This window comes from Lolium rigidum, chromosome 1, assembly GCF_022539505.1.
Source record: "Lolium rigidum isolate FL_2022 chromosome 1, APGP_CSIRO_Lrig_0.1, whole genome shotgun sequence".
NCBI classification, from domain to species: Eukaryota; Viridiplantae; Streptophyta; class Magnoliopsida; order Poales; family Poaceae; genus Lolium; species Lolium rigidum.
The window spans coordinates 146,885,705-146,902,253 of NC_061508.1; the positions used below are offsets into that span (position 1 = coordinate 146,885,705).

General features: G+C 43.2%; 2 protein-coding genes across 2 annotated transcripts; one reads left to right on the forward strand and one right to left on the reverse strand.

Annotated features, from left to right (window-relative positions):
• Window positions 1–1,818: 1,818 nt before the first annotated feature.
• On the forward strand, window positions 1,819–5,518 carry LOC124682719 (GDT1-like protein 5). The gene is made up of 12 exons (XM_047217353.1): window positions 1,819–1,931; window positions 2,019–2,087; window positions 3,012–3,071; window positions 3,149–3,196; window positions 3,661–3,749; window positions 3,830–3,866; window positions 3,948–3,995; window positions 4,560–4,628; window positions 4,726–4,770; window positions 4,864–4,925; window positions 5,009–5,081; window positions 5,170–5,518. Exons 1-12 carry the CDS (start codon window positions 1,911–1,913, stop codon window positions 5,245–5,247), a joined length of 699 nt encoding a protein of 232 aa, XP_047073309.1. The 5' UTR covers window positions 1,819–1,910; the 3' UTR covers window positions 5,248–5,518.
• A 1,111-nt stretch (window positions 5,519–6,629) lies between these two features.
• On the reverse strand, window positions 6,630–15,623 carry LOC124682731 (eukaryotic translation initiation factor 3 subunit A-like). Its single transcript, XM_047217364.1, has 14 exons — window positions 15,572–15,623; window positions 15,308–15,389; window positions 14,460–14,941; window positions 13,439–13,654; window positions 12,993–13,361; window positions 12,875–12,904; window positions 11,824–12,051; window positions 11,550–11,711; window positions 10,737–10,958; window positions 10,458–10,661; window positions 9,792–9,995; window positions 9,614–9,694; window positions 8,319–8,520; window positions 6,630–7,457 (listed from the first exon to the last, which is right to left on the reverse strand). Exons 2-14 carry the CDS (start codon window positions 15,351–15,353, stop codon window positions 6,910–6,912), a joined length of 2,994 nt encoding a protein of 997 aa, XP_047073320.1. The 5' UTR covers window positions 15,354–15,389; window positions 15,572–15,623; the 3' UTR covers window positions 6,630–6,909.
• Between the last annotated feature and the right edge of the window lie 926 nt (window positions 15,624–16,549).

Sequence of the window (16,549 nt, forward strand, 5' to 3'; positions counted from 1 at the left end):
AAATACATATTCGCTTTAACGAGACACGCGTGTTGAATCTGATGCCGGTGGGCTAAGAATATAACACCTTTGTAGCCACCCAACTCTATGATGGTTCTCTTATCCTTAGCATTTGTTCCATGCATGTCCCGTATGATGAAGAAAGAATAGCTAGATCTATTAACAAGAGACGAAGCATGGCTATTGGATACACCAAGCTCTTATCATGTGACACCTAACAAAGAATTCACTCCCTAAATGTTTGTGATTTTGGGGGCGGTCTAACGCAACGATGTGATTCGGTGCATTGTGGCATTGGGGGTGCCAAGATCAAGACCGACAGTGGTGTTGAAAATGATGTTACACACATGTCAAGGATTTTCTGAAATCCATTTTTGCTTTGTGACTTCATGGTATAAGTTATGTCTCGGTGTACATGGACGAAAAGACCACGAGAGTCAAGAAGGACAGTACATGTGCGAAGCGCCCGAAGCTATGCCGTGGATCACTGAATTGGTTAACACATATCATAGATTTCATATTCATATTTTTTTCTTGTACTTTATTTAAGTTCCATATTCCACATACTAGAGAGAGTTTTCCATCGCCGGCTTTTGCTGGCGGCGTGAGGAAGGGGGCGGCGATTTGCGGGCCGAAGATGGTATGGTTGTGGCTACGCCGTCCACCGATTCCTCCTTCGTTGTCGTTGGTCAGCGGATGGCAGCGTGGGGGCATGTTCGTCTGCTTCGGGTTCGAATGTGGTGGTCCTAGAGTTCTTCTTCTGCAAAGATGAAGACCTACCGGATGCTGATCCTTTTGATCTAGCCGGAGTGTTGAGTTTCGGAAGGCTCCACTGGCGAATGGAACAACGCATCTTTTGCGTTTAGTTTGCCGGATCGGGTGAAATTCGGCCACGTGCACCCATGCTTTTATTCCGACCGTTTAGGTCTGGAGGGAGCGGCGCGAAGCTCTTTTTCTGTGTTGACATCACGTGACTATGGATCCATGATGAAAGTCATAGGAAGAGAATATCATGAAGGCCGGATGGGAGGACTAGCTAAGGGAGGTTCAAGTCTCCGCGCTGTTGAGGGACTTGCTTGGTGTTCCGGGCTTCACGGCAGCGGTATGAAAGTGGGGGCGATAGCACAGGTGAAGTTTAGAGTTCTACCTTTCAGGGTGAAGATCTTTGACTGGGCAACGACAATGTTTTTTTAAAGTCTGGCATTAACTGGTTGTGCCTGGAAATGACCTTGTTGGAGGCATTGTTTTGAGAGTGTGGACTATCTTCACGGTGGAAACCTAAGATCTTTGATTGGGCGACGATGGTGTTGGAGCATTGTTTCCTTCTTGGAGGCGTCGCTTTTGGAGAGTCTGTATTTTAGGTGTTGTCTTGGTGGTGGATGTATTGCTGTTGTTAGGCCTGAGATACTGTGTAGCAGGACGTTTGTTTCTTAGTTTTTTTATATATTTTTTTAATTGTGTGCATTCATACTGCCATTAGGGCGTTGTGTTGCTGCAGATGGTAGATGTAATTGGTATGTTTTGATATATTTATATACTCCCTTTATTAATAAAAAAAACTAGAGAGAGTTTTCCTTTTCTTTTGTTTGAGTTTGAGACTGATTTCTTTCTTCTCTTATTTGAGAGCGAGTGTTTTATTTTTCTAGCCACATAGGGTGACCGTGCACGGCGCCTCTCGTGCCATCCACCCAAAACCCCCACAACGACGACTTTAAAATAGCCGGACGCCGCAGCTGCGCACAAAAGCAGAGGATCCGATCCGACGGTCCGAGCGCCCCCGGCCGTGTTCCACGGTACCGGACCTCCACCCCCTTCCGCCTCCCTTTTAGTACTGGCTCCCCCTGCCCACGCCCACGCGCACCTCCTCACCCCCCGAGATCGGAATCGGCGCCCGCCCGCCCGCTTCCGCCATGTCGCCGTCTCTGCTCGGGGTCAGCTCTCCTCCTCTTCCTCCCTCTGTCTTTCTGTTCTTTGCTGCTGTGCAGCGGAATTGAATTGTTTCTTCTTGTTATTCGCAGGGGCTTACCAAGTCGCTGGCCATGACGGTGCTCTCCGAGGTCGGAGACAAGACCTTCTTCGCCGCCGCGGTACATCGCCTCCTCACCCACCGACGTTTTTTCTACTTTCTTGGCTCTTTTTCTTTTTTTCGTCTTCTCGCGTAAACGAGTTGCCTGCCGGAAGGCCTGGAATTTCGGCTGGGTTCTTAAATAAAGTCGGCATCTTTCTGTGCGAGCGAGCTGTTCGACGATATGCCAGCGTCGCCGGCGGTGGCTGTGTTTTTCCATCGGAGATATACTACTGGGTCAGAGGACTACTAGGGGAGGCTCGTCTTGGTTAGGTGAAAGACCCAGGCGCAGGCGGGGAGGGTAGCTCCAGATTTCGGGCGAAACAGCGACCACGTGAGCTTCTGAAAAACAATTCCTGGATTAATTAGCTGCGTCTAGCTAGTTTAAAAATGACATCTTAGCTAAGATTAAGAGATCGGCAAGTTGCTCCTTTTTTCTCCTTTAAAAGTACTTTCCGCTCCTCTACTGAGGGAATCGGCTGGGCGTTCGGTATTTCCCTGGATGAATCAGCCTGAGGCACCTGCTCTGTGCAGCTCAGTGCGCGTGGGTTCCACGCAAGTAGACGCGCACACAAGCGTAAAGAGGGGCCTGTGGTTTGTTGCAGGGGCTATTGCGCTTGCCCAATTTGCTGGCCTGCCATACGAGCTGGGTACTCCCACTTCCATTGGACTGTTGCTAGTTTTGATGAGAGGCTAGTCCTTTCCCACCGAAGCTGTTACAGCGCCAGGGTAACTTTAGAAGCATCGTAGCCGGAGTATTTTCTTTTCAGAGAATGATGGGTTTGACAGAGTCTGGAGTACCAAGGCAAACATATTCCTCTCTAGTGATACACGCACAATTATTCCCCATCCCGACAAAGATGTTCTTTACTCTATTCTATTTCTGTTTTTTCTATAGTTGGGCTTGAGCACCGTGCTTATCATGTTTTTCATTTACCTTTACAAGATTCTGGCCATGCGCCATCCCCGGAAGCTTGTCCTTGCCGGCTGTCTATCTGCGTTAACAGTAAGCATTTTCTTAAACATGCTCGAATGTAGTGACCTGTTTTTTTTCTACCTGACTGATCGAATTAAAAATTATAGGTGATGACGGCTTTATCTGCTTCTCTAGGCTGGGTTGCACCGAATCTGGTAAGTTATTCAACACAAGAATTTTTGGACCTACCATACATAATTTCTCATCACTTATTCACCCTAATATGTCCAAAGGTGTTCCCCTTATGTTACCTATATTCTGTAGTGGTTGCTTGGACATTGTGGTTGTTAGTATCCCAACAGTAAGCAAGCAAAAAAAAAAAACCCATTTTAGAGTGATTCAGTGAAAAGATGCCAAGTTCTTCAAATGTCTAATGTTAATACTTGATGGAAGTTTTTTTCTTTTGGTCCTGATTATACCTTTACATTAAATGTTGCAGTAACAGTCATACTGCCCTCACATGTGTATTACTTGAACCAATACTTCTGAACCTGTTGGCGGATATTACCGCTAACCCTGTTCTCTCGACTGTCTTCTTGTGATTATATGTCCAGTTTTTCTTAAAGTATCACCTTGCAAGTTGCAAGAATGTATAGCTTATGGTATTTTGTTCGAACAGATATCGCGAAAATGGACCCATCATATCACCACTCTGCTGTTCTTTGTGTTTGGCATCTGGTCGTTGTGGGAAGGCTTCAAAGAAGACGGGTACTGATCTACTTGATCGCTTACTTGTTTCATGTTTTGGCATTTTAGTGAATGATTTCACTAACCAACTTCCATTGCAGAGAGTCAGAAGATTTGGCTGAAATGGAAGCAAAGCTGGTTTGCAAATTTCATCAATACCTTGAGTTCCATTGAATTGCAGGTCAAGTAATTTATAGCTAACCTGTGCCAGTTTTTCAGGATGCGGACTTTAAGAGTAACAAAGGAGAATCAAAAAATAAATCAAAGGTCAGTGCATTAGTGACATGCCCATTTAGAGCATCTTTTTCATGTACCCAATTTTTGTATATATTTTTATATTAATATTCAAAACATAGATGTCATCAAATAAAATGCGGAAGACTCCTTTAACAGTCAGCAAAATGAGTCGTGGTCCCCATATATTCTCATTTATCAAGGGAAGTGTTGTGTCCTAGCAATTCTAGTGGAATGTGAGCATGCAGTTGTTGTTGCTTGCTCCATGTTATAACGAGTATATTACTTTTCATGTAATTTTGGCAAAAGTACTGGAAAGACAAGTCCACCTCCGCGTGTATTCCCTTTCTCTTGTTTGTTTGTACTAAAGGAAATGAGGAGCTAAAAGAAGCATTTTTGGTTCCTTAGGTTAGTTTTTTACACAAGCCGCAAGAATACAGAACTTTACACGGAACTTGAAATATGTGCATAATAACTGGTGTGGTTTTTTGTAAAAAAAGAACAAGTTTTTAGTTTGTTTGAGCCGGGAGCATTACATCTTAGTTTGTCTTTGTATGCTTATCTGTATGGGCAACTCAAATATTTTTCAATTGTTAGGCAACTGATGATAAGAAGAAACAGAAAAGACCATTCCTCATGCAGTTCTTCTCACCAATTTTCATAAAGGTATTAACTAGACAACTCGATCATATGGAAGAAATGGTTAATGTGATGCTTGTGGTTTATTATAAACATTTACATGTCCATTTTTTGTTTGGTGTAGGCATTTTCCATTACTTTCTTTGGTGAGTGGGGTGACAAGAGCCAGGTAAGTTGTACAAAAAATTTGATCTATTTTCCCATTTGCAGAGCATGTTTTGAATTGATATTGGTATATTTATATTGTTTAATGTCTTATCAGATTGCTACAATTGGCTTGGCTGCTGATGAAAATCCTTTTGGTGTTGTCATCGGGGGAGTCATGTAGGCTTGCTTCTTTCTTGTCCTTTGTGCGGTCTTTCCAAATGGTTCACCGTGTGTTCCTGACAAAACCTAATTGTGTGCAGAGCTCAAGCACTTTGCACCACTGCTGCTGTCATGGGAGGGAAGAGCCTAGCCTCACAGATATCTGAGAAGATGGTAGGAATTGCTGACTGAAGTCTGTTTCTCGTACTCTGTTCAAACAAGTGAAATGCCCTACATCTGATGCGACACTTATCTCTTGTAGGTTGAATTGTCAAGTGGAGTGCTATTCCTGTTGTTTGGCATAATGTCTTTGTTGTCAGGACCAGAAGGGCAACTGTAATTTCTCCAGGAATTTCAGCAGAAGCAGCATGGCCTCGTGTCTAGTTATCATCACGCTTTGCTTTTATTTGACTTGCCCTATTTGATGGCTGATGGCGGCAAAAGCCAGGCGTCCTTCATGAACTGGCTGGCGATTCATAGTTTAGTCAACACATTGTAACATTTGGCTTGCCATTCATAAATAACTAGATGCTACTAAAATCTCTAGTGATTGCTTCCTGCCAGTCACAGAACCTGGAAATATTCAGTAAAATCTGATGTAGTACTCGCTATTGGTCCCAGTGCGAGGGTGAACGGCAGGGTTTTGGTACTGGATATCGAAAAACCATGATTAGCATTGAGTAGGATTAGTTGCCTTTTAAAAGATGAGTTGAAGCTGTCTTGCTTAATTTCTCAGCAAAGTTCAGACAGAGTGCGAGAAACAGTCTTATTTTCGAGGGAAAAAAACAGTGGTGTGCCTACGATGCTATTCGTACGATTTGTGCCATCTAACCATCAATCCGTGTTCCAGAAGCAAAGTAGAGAGTCAAAAACTGACATTCATGGCGAAATGTTTCCTCAAAAAAGCTGCAACTTCTGGTGCCGTGTCTCTTCCGGCAGCATTCTAAAAGTACGGAGTATTATGGTCTTTAATGTTTTTCACCAACAGTATGCAACCTAACAAAGGCCGATCTGCCCTGTGCATACGAGATTGTTTTTAAAAGTTTTGAAAAGTTCGTATCCTGATCTATTATCTAACTTGGTTGTTCGTTATCGTGACGTTATATAAGTTGGCATAAATACCGCATATCTGTATGCCATGCTCCTTACTTCTATTTTACTGTGGCAGTTTTGGAAATAAAACGGATGGCAGAGTGAATACTGAGAAGCTGTGCAGATACTTTTTTCTACGTATTCCAACGTAAATATTGGTTTCCTATAAATCCTCTAAATTACCCCATTAAGTGAAACTTGTATTCCTTACCCCAACGTAAAAATTGGTATCAGATTTTCTCTCATTCTAGAAGGTTTGAACCACCCCTTACTAGGCTTACAACTAGGAGGTGAAATTAGTTTGGACATGCTACCTCACAAACGACAGAGGAAATGAAATCTGAACTTATCGTACTCCCTCTATCCCATGAAGATTGTTTGAGACTTGTCAAAAATTAGATGTATCTAAACACTGAATAGCATTAGATACATTACACATTAAAATTTTAATAAATTTCAGACAACCTTCATGGGACAGAGGAAGTACGATAACATGGTTTGGCCTGTCACCTGGTACATTACAGAAGATATGTAAGATTTGTTGTCTAGAAGGTTCAAGATTTGTAGCAAGACATACCAACCACAAGTTAAGTTACTGATCTTTAGCAAAACGTAACGCAAGCAGACGAATGCAGCCCAATAAATTGCATTCCTTGCTGCAAGCAAACAAAGCTTCAAGCACCATAACAAATAGCAACACGTTATGTATGTAGTACTGTGACTTAAAAGAACAAACATAGGTCTAACAGAAGTATTTGCTTCGAAAATTTAGGAGCATTTGGTGCACCAGAAACAAATTCAAGTAACCATGCTCATAGATATCAGAGGCGGACATTGTATGAGAAGCTCCCGGACTTGAAGGAGGCAAAAAAAAACGCAGCTGGCAGAGCACGTTCCATTGCAGGTAGCCTCAGCTCCGCCTCCACGGGGCAGACGAGGGAGTGGATGAAGAATTTGCAGAGGGCCTAGATCCACCAGGACGCCAGCGGTCAGTTGAAGGAGCAGGAGGAGCACCATCCTGCTGGCGGGCAGGGGGGGCCTCTTGGCGTGCAAAAGGGCGGGCAGGGGCAGCCTCAGGGCGGGCAGGAGGAGCATCCTGGCGGAGAGGCCGAGAATCTGGGCGAGGACGATCATCACGAGAGCCCCACCGGTCTTGTTCAGGTGCAGCTGCTGGCCTCTGGCTGCTGCTGCTGCTGTCACCACTACGTTTGAACTTCGGGACATACCTGCTAGGAGCAGCAGCTGATGCAGCTGGAGCTGCCAGTGCTGGTTCTCGAACTGGCGGAGCAACAGCAGGAGCAGGATCAGGTGCACGCACGGGCTCCGCTCCCCTCAAGAGAGCCTCTCTTTCCCTCTGTGCCTTCTCTTCCATCTCCCTTTCCCTCTGCGCCTGCTTAGCTGCGATTGCATCAAGCTTTGTTTTCCTCTCAACTTCCTCCTTCTTCCTCCTCTCTTCATCTGCAAGTTAAACCAATAATATTTGATCAGCTAGAATGTGTTGTGCTCCCTCTATGCCAAAATATAGCGCCTATAAGATTTTTTCGAAGTCAAACCATGTAAACTTTGACAAAATTTATACCAAAAATATCAACATTTAGAATCTCAAATCAATACCATCAGATTCATCATAAAGTATATTTTAATTTGATATACATTAGGTATTGTAGATATAGACATTTTTCTCAAAGAACTTGCTCAAAGTTTGATATATATTTTAATATGATATACATAAAGTATATTTTAATATGATACTCCCTCCGGTTCATATTAATTGACTCTAATATGGATGTATCTAGACATATTTTAGTTCTAGATACATCCATATTGGAGTCAATTAATATGAATCGGAGGGAGTATATATTTTAAAGTTTGACTTCCGCGGAAACCAATGCGCACTATATTGTGGCAAGGAGGGAGTATTTTGACAACATTATGGAATAGCAACAAAGCAATAACTAGTAAGATTTACGGTCAGTTATCCACCATCCAAATATGAGAAATCAAATATAAGTTAATAACGATAATTCAAAGTAGCACAAACACCAATAATGATAATTCAAAGTAGCACGAACACCAATAACGATAATTCAAAGTAGCACGAACATTTTAGAGTATACTCAGAAGAGCATTCTATCTTGTCCAGTTGTCCCACTAAAGAACTAGTCTGAAGTAATGTAAGTTGGAAAATCTAGGTAGTCGCAAGAGCAATCATTGAGTTGCTATTTTCAAGTACTCAACTTACCAGCAACAATACTAGAGTTCTAATACTGCGGTCGGCAAGTAGAGCAAATAATAAAATTAGTCCAAGAATACACTTGCCTTCACGTTTTCTAGCCTCATCTTCCTCACGCTGCCTTTGGATCCGCTGTTCCTCAAGGTTCAGATAATACATCAATTTCCGTACAGTTTCCCTTTCACGCTTTCTTGAAGATATCAACTGATTGACCCTTTCATCCCTCTCTTTTCTTAGGCTACTAAACTCAGATTCACGGCGTTGTACAATCCTTTCCTGGAAAGCATTCTGGAACAGCAAAAGGGAATTGGAGAAGGGAAGATAAGAGAGTAGTCAAAGATAGTCCTCTAAAAAGGAAAAGGCTCATAAATTAAGAATACCAAAGAAACCAAAACTGAAAACATTGCATGCTGAAATACATGATAATAGAATCATCCTGTGGTAATTCACCTTAATCAAAACTCATTTCCAGGTTTAAACATAGTAGCCATGTTTCCGGAACGGTGGGATCAAGGGAAGGGAACAAGGTACGAGGATCGATGGGTAACAAAAACAGGAAACGGCAGGAGTATACATCTCTCCAACGAACCGATCGACAGCCGGGACACGATCCAAGTAGTTTGGGAATGATGAATCGGGGACGGTCCGATAGCTCGATGCAGATTTTCTTTTTCTTTCCAGTCTTGAGTTGAGGCAGATGGGCCACGTACAGCGCACAGTACGAAAACTGGCGCGGAGTATTTTGAAACCTAAACCTGCTAGTCGTTCCCTGGCCTTGTCCCCATTAAGCCATTCGCCACTGCAAGTTCTTTCGCTGCTTGCATCTTACCTTACCTCAGCGCGCACATCGCCTGCCATCCCTCGCCACTTCGCCTCCCACCTACAGCTGCCGCATCGCCAACTTCGCTCACCTCTGTACTTGAGAAGCTGGTGCTGTCAGGCATATTCAGGGTCGACGAACCTAGCGTACCGGGTCGTATTCCCGCACTGAATCGTCTCGTCCCGCGCGTCGACCCTGACCCTCGATCTGAGTCGAGGTTCCCGAGTCAGGGGACGGGGCACCGTTCTCCGTTTCCGGCTACCATGGGTTTAACCAGATAGACCTACAAAGCAATCACCCAGGCAGAACAAAACAACACAAACACAGACCTTGGTACTATTAAATGACATGCCAAAGCCACTTAATTTTCCCCAAACAAGTACAGTATCCCATTGAATCGCCGCAAAACCCTCAAGATTCACTCAGTGTAGAAATTGACTATTTTAAGCTTGGAAAGTCCGATAATGAAAAAAAAAACATGACAGAATGGATCAAAGATCCTCTGATATAAGAGGGAAGCAACCAGCACTGGCTGAACAAAGTTGCAAGTGGCATACATACCTTATGCTCCAACAATCGAGAAAGCCTATTTTTCTCCAGCAAGTCACCCGCATGATGTTGCTTGCTAAGCTCAATCTCTCTCTACCAAGTTGGAATTCAATAAATGTGAGAATGTTAAAACCCATCATCATCAGCAATTCAGCATCCTGTAAGCAACAAAATGACAGTAAAGACAAACCAGCTGCTCTTGCTCATGAAGGATCTTCTCTTCCTCAAGGCGTTTTTGGAAGGCTTCCTCAATCAGTGGTGCTTCCTCCTGCCGTTTTGCTCTCTCCAAGTGATCCATTGTTTTTGCAACCTTCTGCAGTCTCTTCTCCATCTCCAGGCGCTCCTTAATCTGCATTTGCACTGCCAGCTCCACCATGCCTTGTTTTGTCAGCTCCTGTCATGTGAACATTCAATGTATTAAAACTAGTAGAAATTTACGGATCAGACAAATAGAAATTTACTTACAAGACAAGTATCGCTACAGAGTTCAGGCTGGTTAGTACAAGCATCCGACTATGTACGTATCACAAACTGCAAGTTATAATGATTTGCCTAAGTTCCCAAACCGTCTAAGCAGCAGCCGCAGAAACAAACGATCCTGCACTTTATCTACACCAACTGACATTCATCTACAGCCTGCTTTCATCTTATTTTTAGGGCACAGAAACAAATTGACTGATATTGATATGGACTTGAACACACAGAAATACGACCTTATGAAAATTCTAATAATTAGAAGTGCATCCAGGTTTTATCATGTGCACATAGTATGTTAAATTACATACCAAGTACACATAAAATAGCACACCGTGAGTTAGCATGGAGCGTTAATTGTTGGAAATGCACAACTTCTTACCCCCTCAAAGATGGGTTTCTTTTTGTTCTTCCTGCTATTTTCAAGTTGAGCTAACTGTGCTTGTGCTTCTTGTTTTTCCTTCTCCGCTATTTCTCGTTCTATCCTCAGTTTCTCCCTAAGTCTTTGTTCCTTTGAAAGCCTCTCTCTTTCTTCCTCTGCAGATTTCTTCTGAATACTCATTCTCTTTGTCTCCTCTTCCTTCTCCTGGAGATAATATATACAAACCATGAACAAAGATTACAAGAAACAACCAAGGGTCGGCACAGGAAAAATGGAAACCTTCTCCAATATTTGGCGCTCATGATCTTCTTTGCGTTTTTCAATAATAGATTTCCTCGCAAGAAGCCTTCTATGTTCTTTCTCAACCACTCCAGCCAGGTTAGTCAAGTTTTCACCAAGTTTTGATGGCTTATGCACAGGTGGACGAATAAGAGTCCTCGCTTTGCTTAGGGAATCAGCAAGGACACTAAGGTGACTACTAAGACCATCAGATTCTATGTCCTGCAGAGAAATAAATTCAAATCACAGTGAATAGATGGGAAGAAAGATGATGGTTAGAAACCCATTAAACTGTACATATAAGATGGAAACAGAAAATAAACTCTTGCCTAGCACGTAAATTTTGAAGCATCTAAGAAGAAAATCCACAGAAAAAAACAACTAAATCATGAGCTGTGAATTTGCCACATGCAGTGACTAAAATAAGTGAAGGGAACAATTAAGCAAATGCAGTTGCCTCATTATATTATCATGTGAACAGATTGTAGCTTGAAACACCATTATTTCCATGGAGACAAATCATACCATGAAAAGATATTTGTAACTTATAGTATAATGGATAAAAATGAAACATTCACTATTAACAATGTGCTATAGAAACAAGCCTCCTCGGGCTATTAACAGTATGCTATAGAAACAAGCCTCCTCGGCCTACGAACATGAGAAGGTAGGTAACAAAAACATAGGAAACCACAAAACAGGGCAACACATTTGATCCTTATAGCCATCAAACAGCAGCAAAGAAATAAAGCCCTCAATGAAGAAATTGAGAAGCCTAAAGAAGGTAGCAGTGTACAGAGTTAAGCCACATACAATGTTGCCAAAATGAACGGCTCCAGACAAATGGTTAACTTTCATAGCAACAAAATTGTGCTTCACAGCATCAACAGCGATCTTCTCCACAACATTGAAGTCAAAGAACGGGATCATTCTAGAGAGCATATCAATTTTCATGGACTGGAAAATCCGAGATGCCTGAAAAGTTCAAAACGAGAGCTGATCAACATGTTTCACAAATAGTAATGCAAGGTATGATAAAAGAAGACGTGAATACATATATTATTGTTAGTGGGACATAGAATAGAACCTGCTGCAGCACCCTCAGTGCCGTAAGCTTCTCCAATGCAGATTGGTACTTCGATAACTGAATTTCTGGAACCGAAGAGGCTGCTGAAAGCTTTCCTCCGACCGTAGAAATCTTGGAAAGTAGCGGCTGTACTTTTGATGCGAGATCAAGAGGAAGGAACTCATGCTCCATAAGGTTGTATAGATCTTTCACCTCTTGGGAAGCACAGGAAATCACTCCTTTGGCAGCCTGTTTTCATATCATAGTCAGAATATGAGAAAGAGTTGGCGAAGCAACGAAGTCTAAATCTAGAAAACCAAAACATAAGTCTGTGATGGCACAACAAGAAAATATAAGCATCTCTGTATTTGATTAAAATATTGCAACATAAGAGATGCAAACCAATACAATCAACACACAAGCACGTCAGCACGGCATGGATGCCTTGAGACTTGAGAGATACCCTTCTATGAATTAATGTATATACTTCCAGATATATTGCATATTTCAGAGCTACCAACTATCTTAAGCAACAGAACACATGTTATGGCATTGCCTTTTTTTTTTGAAAGGAATACGGTAGGGGAAGCCCCTACAGTGATTTTTTTAAAATAATAAGAACCCAATTCTGCGTCCGTGGGAATTTGAACCTGGGTGGCTGGGTTGTACATCCACTTCCCTAACCGAATGAGCTAGGCTCACTTCTTGGCATTGCCTGTTCAGGTGTGATTAGTAAAACAAAAGCGTTTTCTAGCCTAGTAGGACAGATGGGTGCTTATCTCTTAGCATGAGGTGCTACCATGTGGTTATGAATGCATAAAATGCAATCACATAAGTGCATACAAAAAAGGACTGCATCACAGGAGATCATTCTAACACGAATGCTTGGTAACATGTACAAGGTGACACCATGATAGCAGATTGTCTTCTAGATGCCTCTAAGGCGAAGACAAGACATCTCAAAGAAAAGGCAAAGAAAGACTGGATAGATCTGATAACACACAAGACATTTAACTGTTTGGCAGCATATGATAAAAAAAATACAGCATGCAGAAATGGATTCTCATCATACCAACTCAGAGAGAAGAGATGCTCTTGAAGCCTGAAAAGGGAACAGGACACTTATTTATCAGAAAACGAATAATTATATTCTGGAGAAATATACACATGGAAAACAGTTTGTAGCTAACCATTTCTCTGTTCTCACGCTTGGAGTCAAGGGAGAAATTGACAAGGTTGGCCATACGCAAGCCACGTTCTCTCTCATTTTCAAGCTCAAGATGAGACGCACCATATTTATTGTCATATGGTGTCACAGAAAGTGCAGCAAGCAAAACAGAAGATGCTAGTAATTGCAGATCCTTCTGAGTTATATTCTTGTTGTAGCTCTTCTGCAAGTTGAAAAGCTTCAACCATGCATAGGCATGATACAAATGACTCTCGGATATCCAGAATATTTCAGTTAGTTTGGCATAATATATGACCAGAACCGATGGTTTTGGAGTTCTCTTCACCAAGCTCATCAAACCATGGATATCCTCCACAGATCGGAAGGCTTCCTGAAAGAAGAAGAGTTGGTTGGTGAATTTCATTTCTTTAGTAGCATTGAGAAGATAAAATCAGTTACGAAACACACCTGCCATAGAGAAAGTTCTGTAGCAATTTTCAGTTGTTCGACCCTAGTGTCAAGGTACAGCTTACAGCTTTCAGGAGCAGTCAGATCAGGACGATCTCGCTGGTCACGATATTTGTTCAAATTTGCAAGATGGTTTCTGATGATCTCACACAACCTACGGAACTCGGTGGATCTTTTATACTGCTTACAAAACTGAAACGCCTTGTGTGCAGTCATCTGCATATTGGAAGGTTAAAAAAGAACATACAGATTAGCTCTGGTAAAAATCAATTAGTACATAATACTACGGTCAGGGGATCCAGTTGTGCAGATTTCTTTTAGAAGAAACAGAAGGTACATAACAGGTACATGATGCATTGGCTAGATATTTGCAAAATGAACCAAATAGTTGCTTCTCAAAAATAGGAAAGTGCAAAAGGACTAGACGCATTAGGTAGTACAAAGAATTTAGTACTTCCTCCGCTCACTAATGTAAGACCTTTTAGCTTCAGTGTAGGTTCACTTACTTTGGTGTGCATCTAGACACGTTTTAGTGTGTAAGTTCACTCATTTTGGTCCGTATCTAGTCCACTTTGAAATGTCCAAAAGGTCTTACATTAGTGAACAGAGGGAGTAAAGAATACTAAGTTCATGCAATCAAGTCGGTACCATATTTCCAACGAAAGAGAAGGGAAATAATACAAAATGCATTGGTCAGGTATAGGAAGGAGCTAAATGCTTCATTTCAAACAGAAGAACGGAAAAGGAAAGAGAGGTAATAGAGCATCATAATGTACCGGCTTAACCAACAACAAAGCCTTTGTCTCAAGCAAGTTGGTTAAACCAATAACAACATTATTTGGAGAAGATACTTGAAGCAACTACATCAAATATACCAGAGAGAAGTTTCTGAAATGTAATGACAGGCAGAATGACTACAGAGAAACACTATGATGAAATCATATGCAATTTGCTGTCTGGTAGTGGAACCCTAAGAAAAAAATGACCACTAGGATAATGGCAAAATAGTAAAATAGCTTACAGCGTATAGTCCTTCAAGCTTAGAATTATTCCTCAGTATCTCGAGCACAGTCCTGTACGTCTCCCACAGAAACTTGAACCATGGAGTGACAAACTCTCTGTCAGATCGGTCCTTCCCTTTCTCCCCACTAACGTAGCTGAGCATCAAGTCCTCTGGACGCTTGTCAGCTTCCAGATCTTCGACGTCCAGAGCATCTTCCAGGGCTTGCGCCTGAGCCTTTGCTTCCTCAGCTTTCTCGTTGGAGAGTTGCATAAAGTGTTTTATGACCTCCTCCAAAGAGGAGACATTGACTTGCTGGCAGACAATCCTGTACTGGATAAGGCCATCCTTGGCAAATCTGCCCTTCCTGAGATCTACGCACAGCTCTACGTACTTCATCATGATCTTCTCGAGAGGTTTTTGCCATGACCTGTATCTTTTCGATGTAATGAGATCATGCAGCGCCTGCAGCGCTGCCTGCTTTTGCCCAACATTTATCAACTCTGGAGTAAATAAAAGGGGATGAACAGTGTGAATATCTTCAAGCGAAATATGAAAAACTACGAAGATATTGATTGCATGCAAAGAGAGCCTGTCCTATGTGATATGAAATCAGTGGTTCAAATGTAGCGCTCATAAATACATTATTATAAGTAAAATTCCGTGACAAGGTGACAGTGTCATATAATAATGATTAACAAGGGCAACGTAACAGATGAACCAACAGTACACAACTTAACGTCGCCACAAGTTGCTAAGAAACACTAATCGGAGCAGGAACCACTGCCAAACCACCGCGACAACAATCGGTAACTACTTGCCGATAAAATCTAGTGAGCAAATAAACGCAAGGGATTCCGGAGACTCACCCTCCGCCCTCTTGAGAGCGTTCTCGGGCTTGGCGAATGTCGACATGGTCGAGGGCTGGGGCTGTCCGGCGGCGATCTACTCCTGCATCCCAGCCGCGAAGAACACAAAAACCAGGATTAGCTCGCGGATTCACGGCACGACAACTAGACGGCGTACATCGAACGTTAGATCGTAGAATCCCGGGAGAAAATAACGAAGATAGCAGAGCACCGCTACCCGATGGGATAGGGGGGCTAGGAGGCGACGACGGAGAGATGATGTACCTGTAGATCGCCGGAGACGGTGGCGCTGAGGGCGGAGAGGGCGGAGGCGAGGTCGAGGATTTGGAGGCGGAGGACAGTGTGGATGTGGCGGCGGCGGGGAGGCAGAGTTGTTTTTAGGGTTGGGTTGGGGGTGCACCGACCTATTATGGGCCACTGGATCTGAAAAGGATGGACAGGATGCAGCTTACACCTGGACTGGCGGTACGCAAATCAACGGGGGATTTTACTTTTTGCCACTCTTTACTTTGGCACTCTACAATTTGCCCTCTTTTACATTGATCTCTACCTTTTACCACATTTTACTTAAACACTATATTATTTGCCCCCAAACAGGCCGGCCCACATGCTATGACAAAAATACCCCGTACCTGTTTGACGTGGATCGATTGGAGGACACCGGGTTGACCTGTTCGTCCCCGTCGCTTCATCGCTCGAGCAGAGGAATCAAGCGTTGGTCGGCGGTAACCCTCACGGCGGCCCAATTAGCGGAACAGAGGGAGGTAGGCGGCGGGATTCTGGTGAGCACGGCGACCACTCCTTGGCGATGCTAGGTACTTCCCCTCATCTCGCCCTTCCCCTGTCTTGAGAGCTAGGGTTAGGGAAGGGGCTCCAGCATCGGCGACGAGCTGGGTGGCCGCCGCTCCCTCCTCTTGTTTCGATTCATCCCTCGTCTGTGCTCATCAAACTGTCTCCCGTTTTCAATTTGGATTGGACGCAGATGCCAGATTTTGGATGAATTTCAATGGCTAATCTGCAGTAGCAACACCCTCTAGCAACCACAATGCGGTCAAGGAATCGGTGGAAAGGAGGGCTTAGGTGCTACAGGATACAGCAGGGTTAAAGGAGGAGCTAGGAGGTGCGGCGCTGCAGTTGGGCGCAGGCTGCAGCAACAGGACAACATCTACCCGCGGAGGTGCAGCAGCGAGCGAAGACCGTAGACCAGAAAGCGCAGATGCAGCAGCGAGTGAAGACCGGAGA

What these genes read in the sequence shown, in the direction of transcription:
- LOC124682719 (XM_047217353.1), top strand. Translation starts at nt 1,911, where the DNA reads ATGTCGCCGTCTCTGCTCGGG. An exon ending in GAAGGCTTCAAAGAAGACGG is followed by an intron (nt 3,750 to 3,829) that starts GTACTGATCTAC and finishes CTTCCATTGCAG; the next exon opens with AGAGTCAGAAGATTTGGCTG. An exon ending in AATCAAAAAATAAATCAAAG is followed by an intron (nt 3,996 to 4,559) that starts GTCAGTGCATTA and finishes TTCAATTGTTAG; the next exon opens with GCAACTGATGATAAGAAGAA.
- LOC124682731 (XM_047217364.1), bottom strand. Translation starts at nt 15,353, where the DNA reads ATGTCGACATTCGCCAAGCCCGAGAACGCTCTCAAGAGGGCGGAGG. An exon ending in CCGTTCATTTTGGCAACATT is followed by an intron (nt 10,959 to 11,549) that starts GTATGTGGCTTA and finishes ATTTCTCTGCAG; the next exon opens with GACATAGAATCTGATGGTCT. An exon ending in TTCATGAGCAAGAGCAGCTG is followed by an intron (nt 9,695 to 9,791) that starts GTTTGTCTTTAC and finishes CCAACTTGGTAG; the next exon opens with AGAGAGATTGAGCTTAGCAA.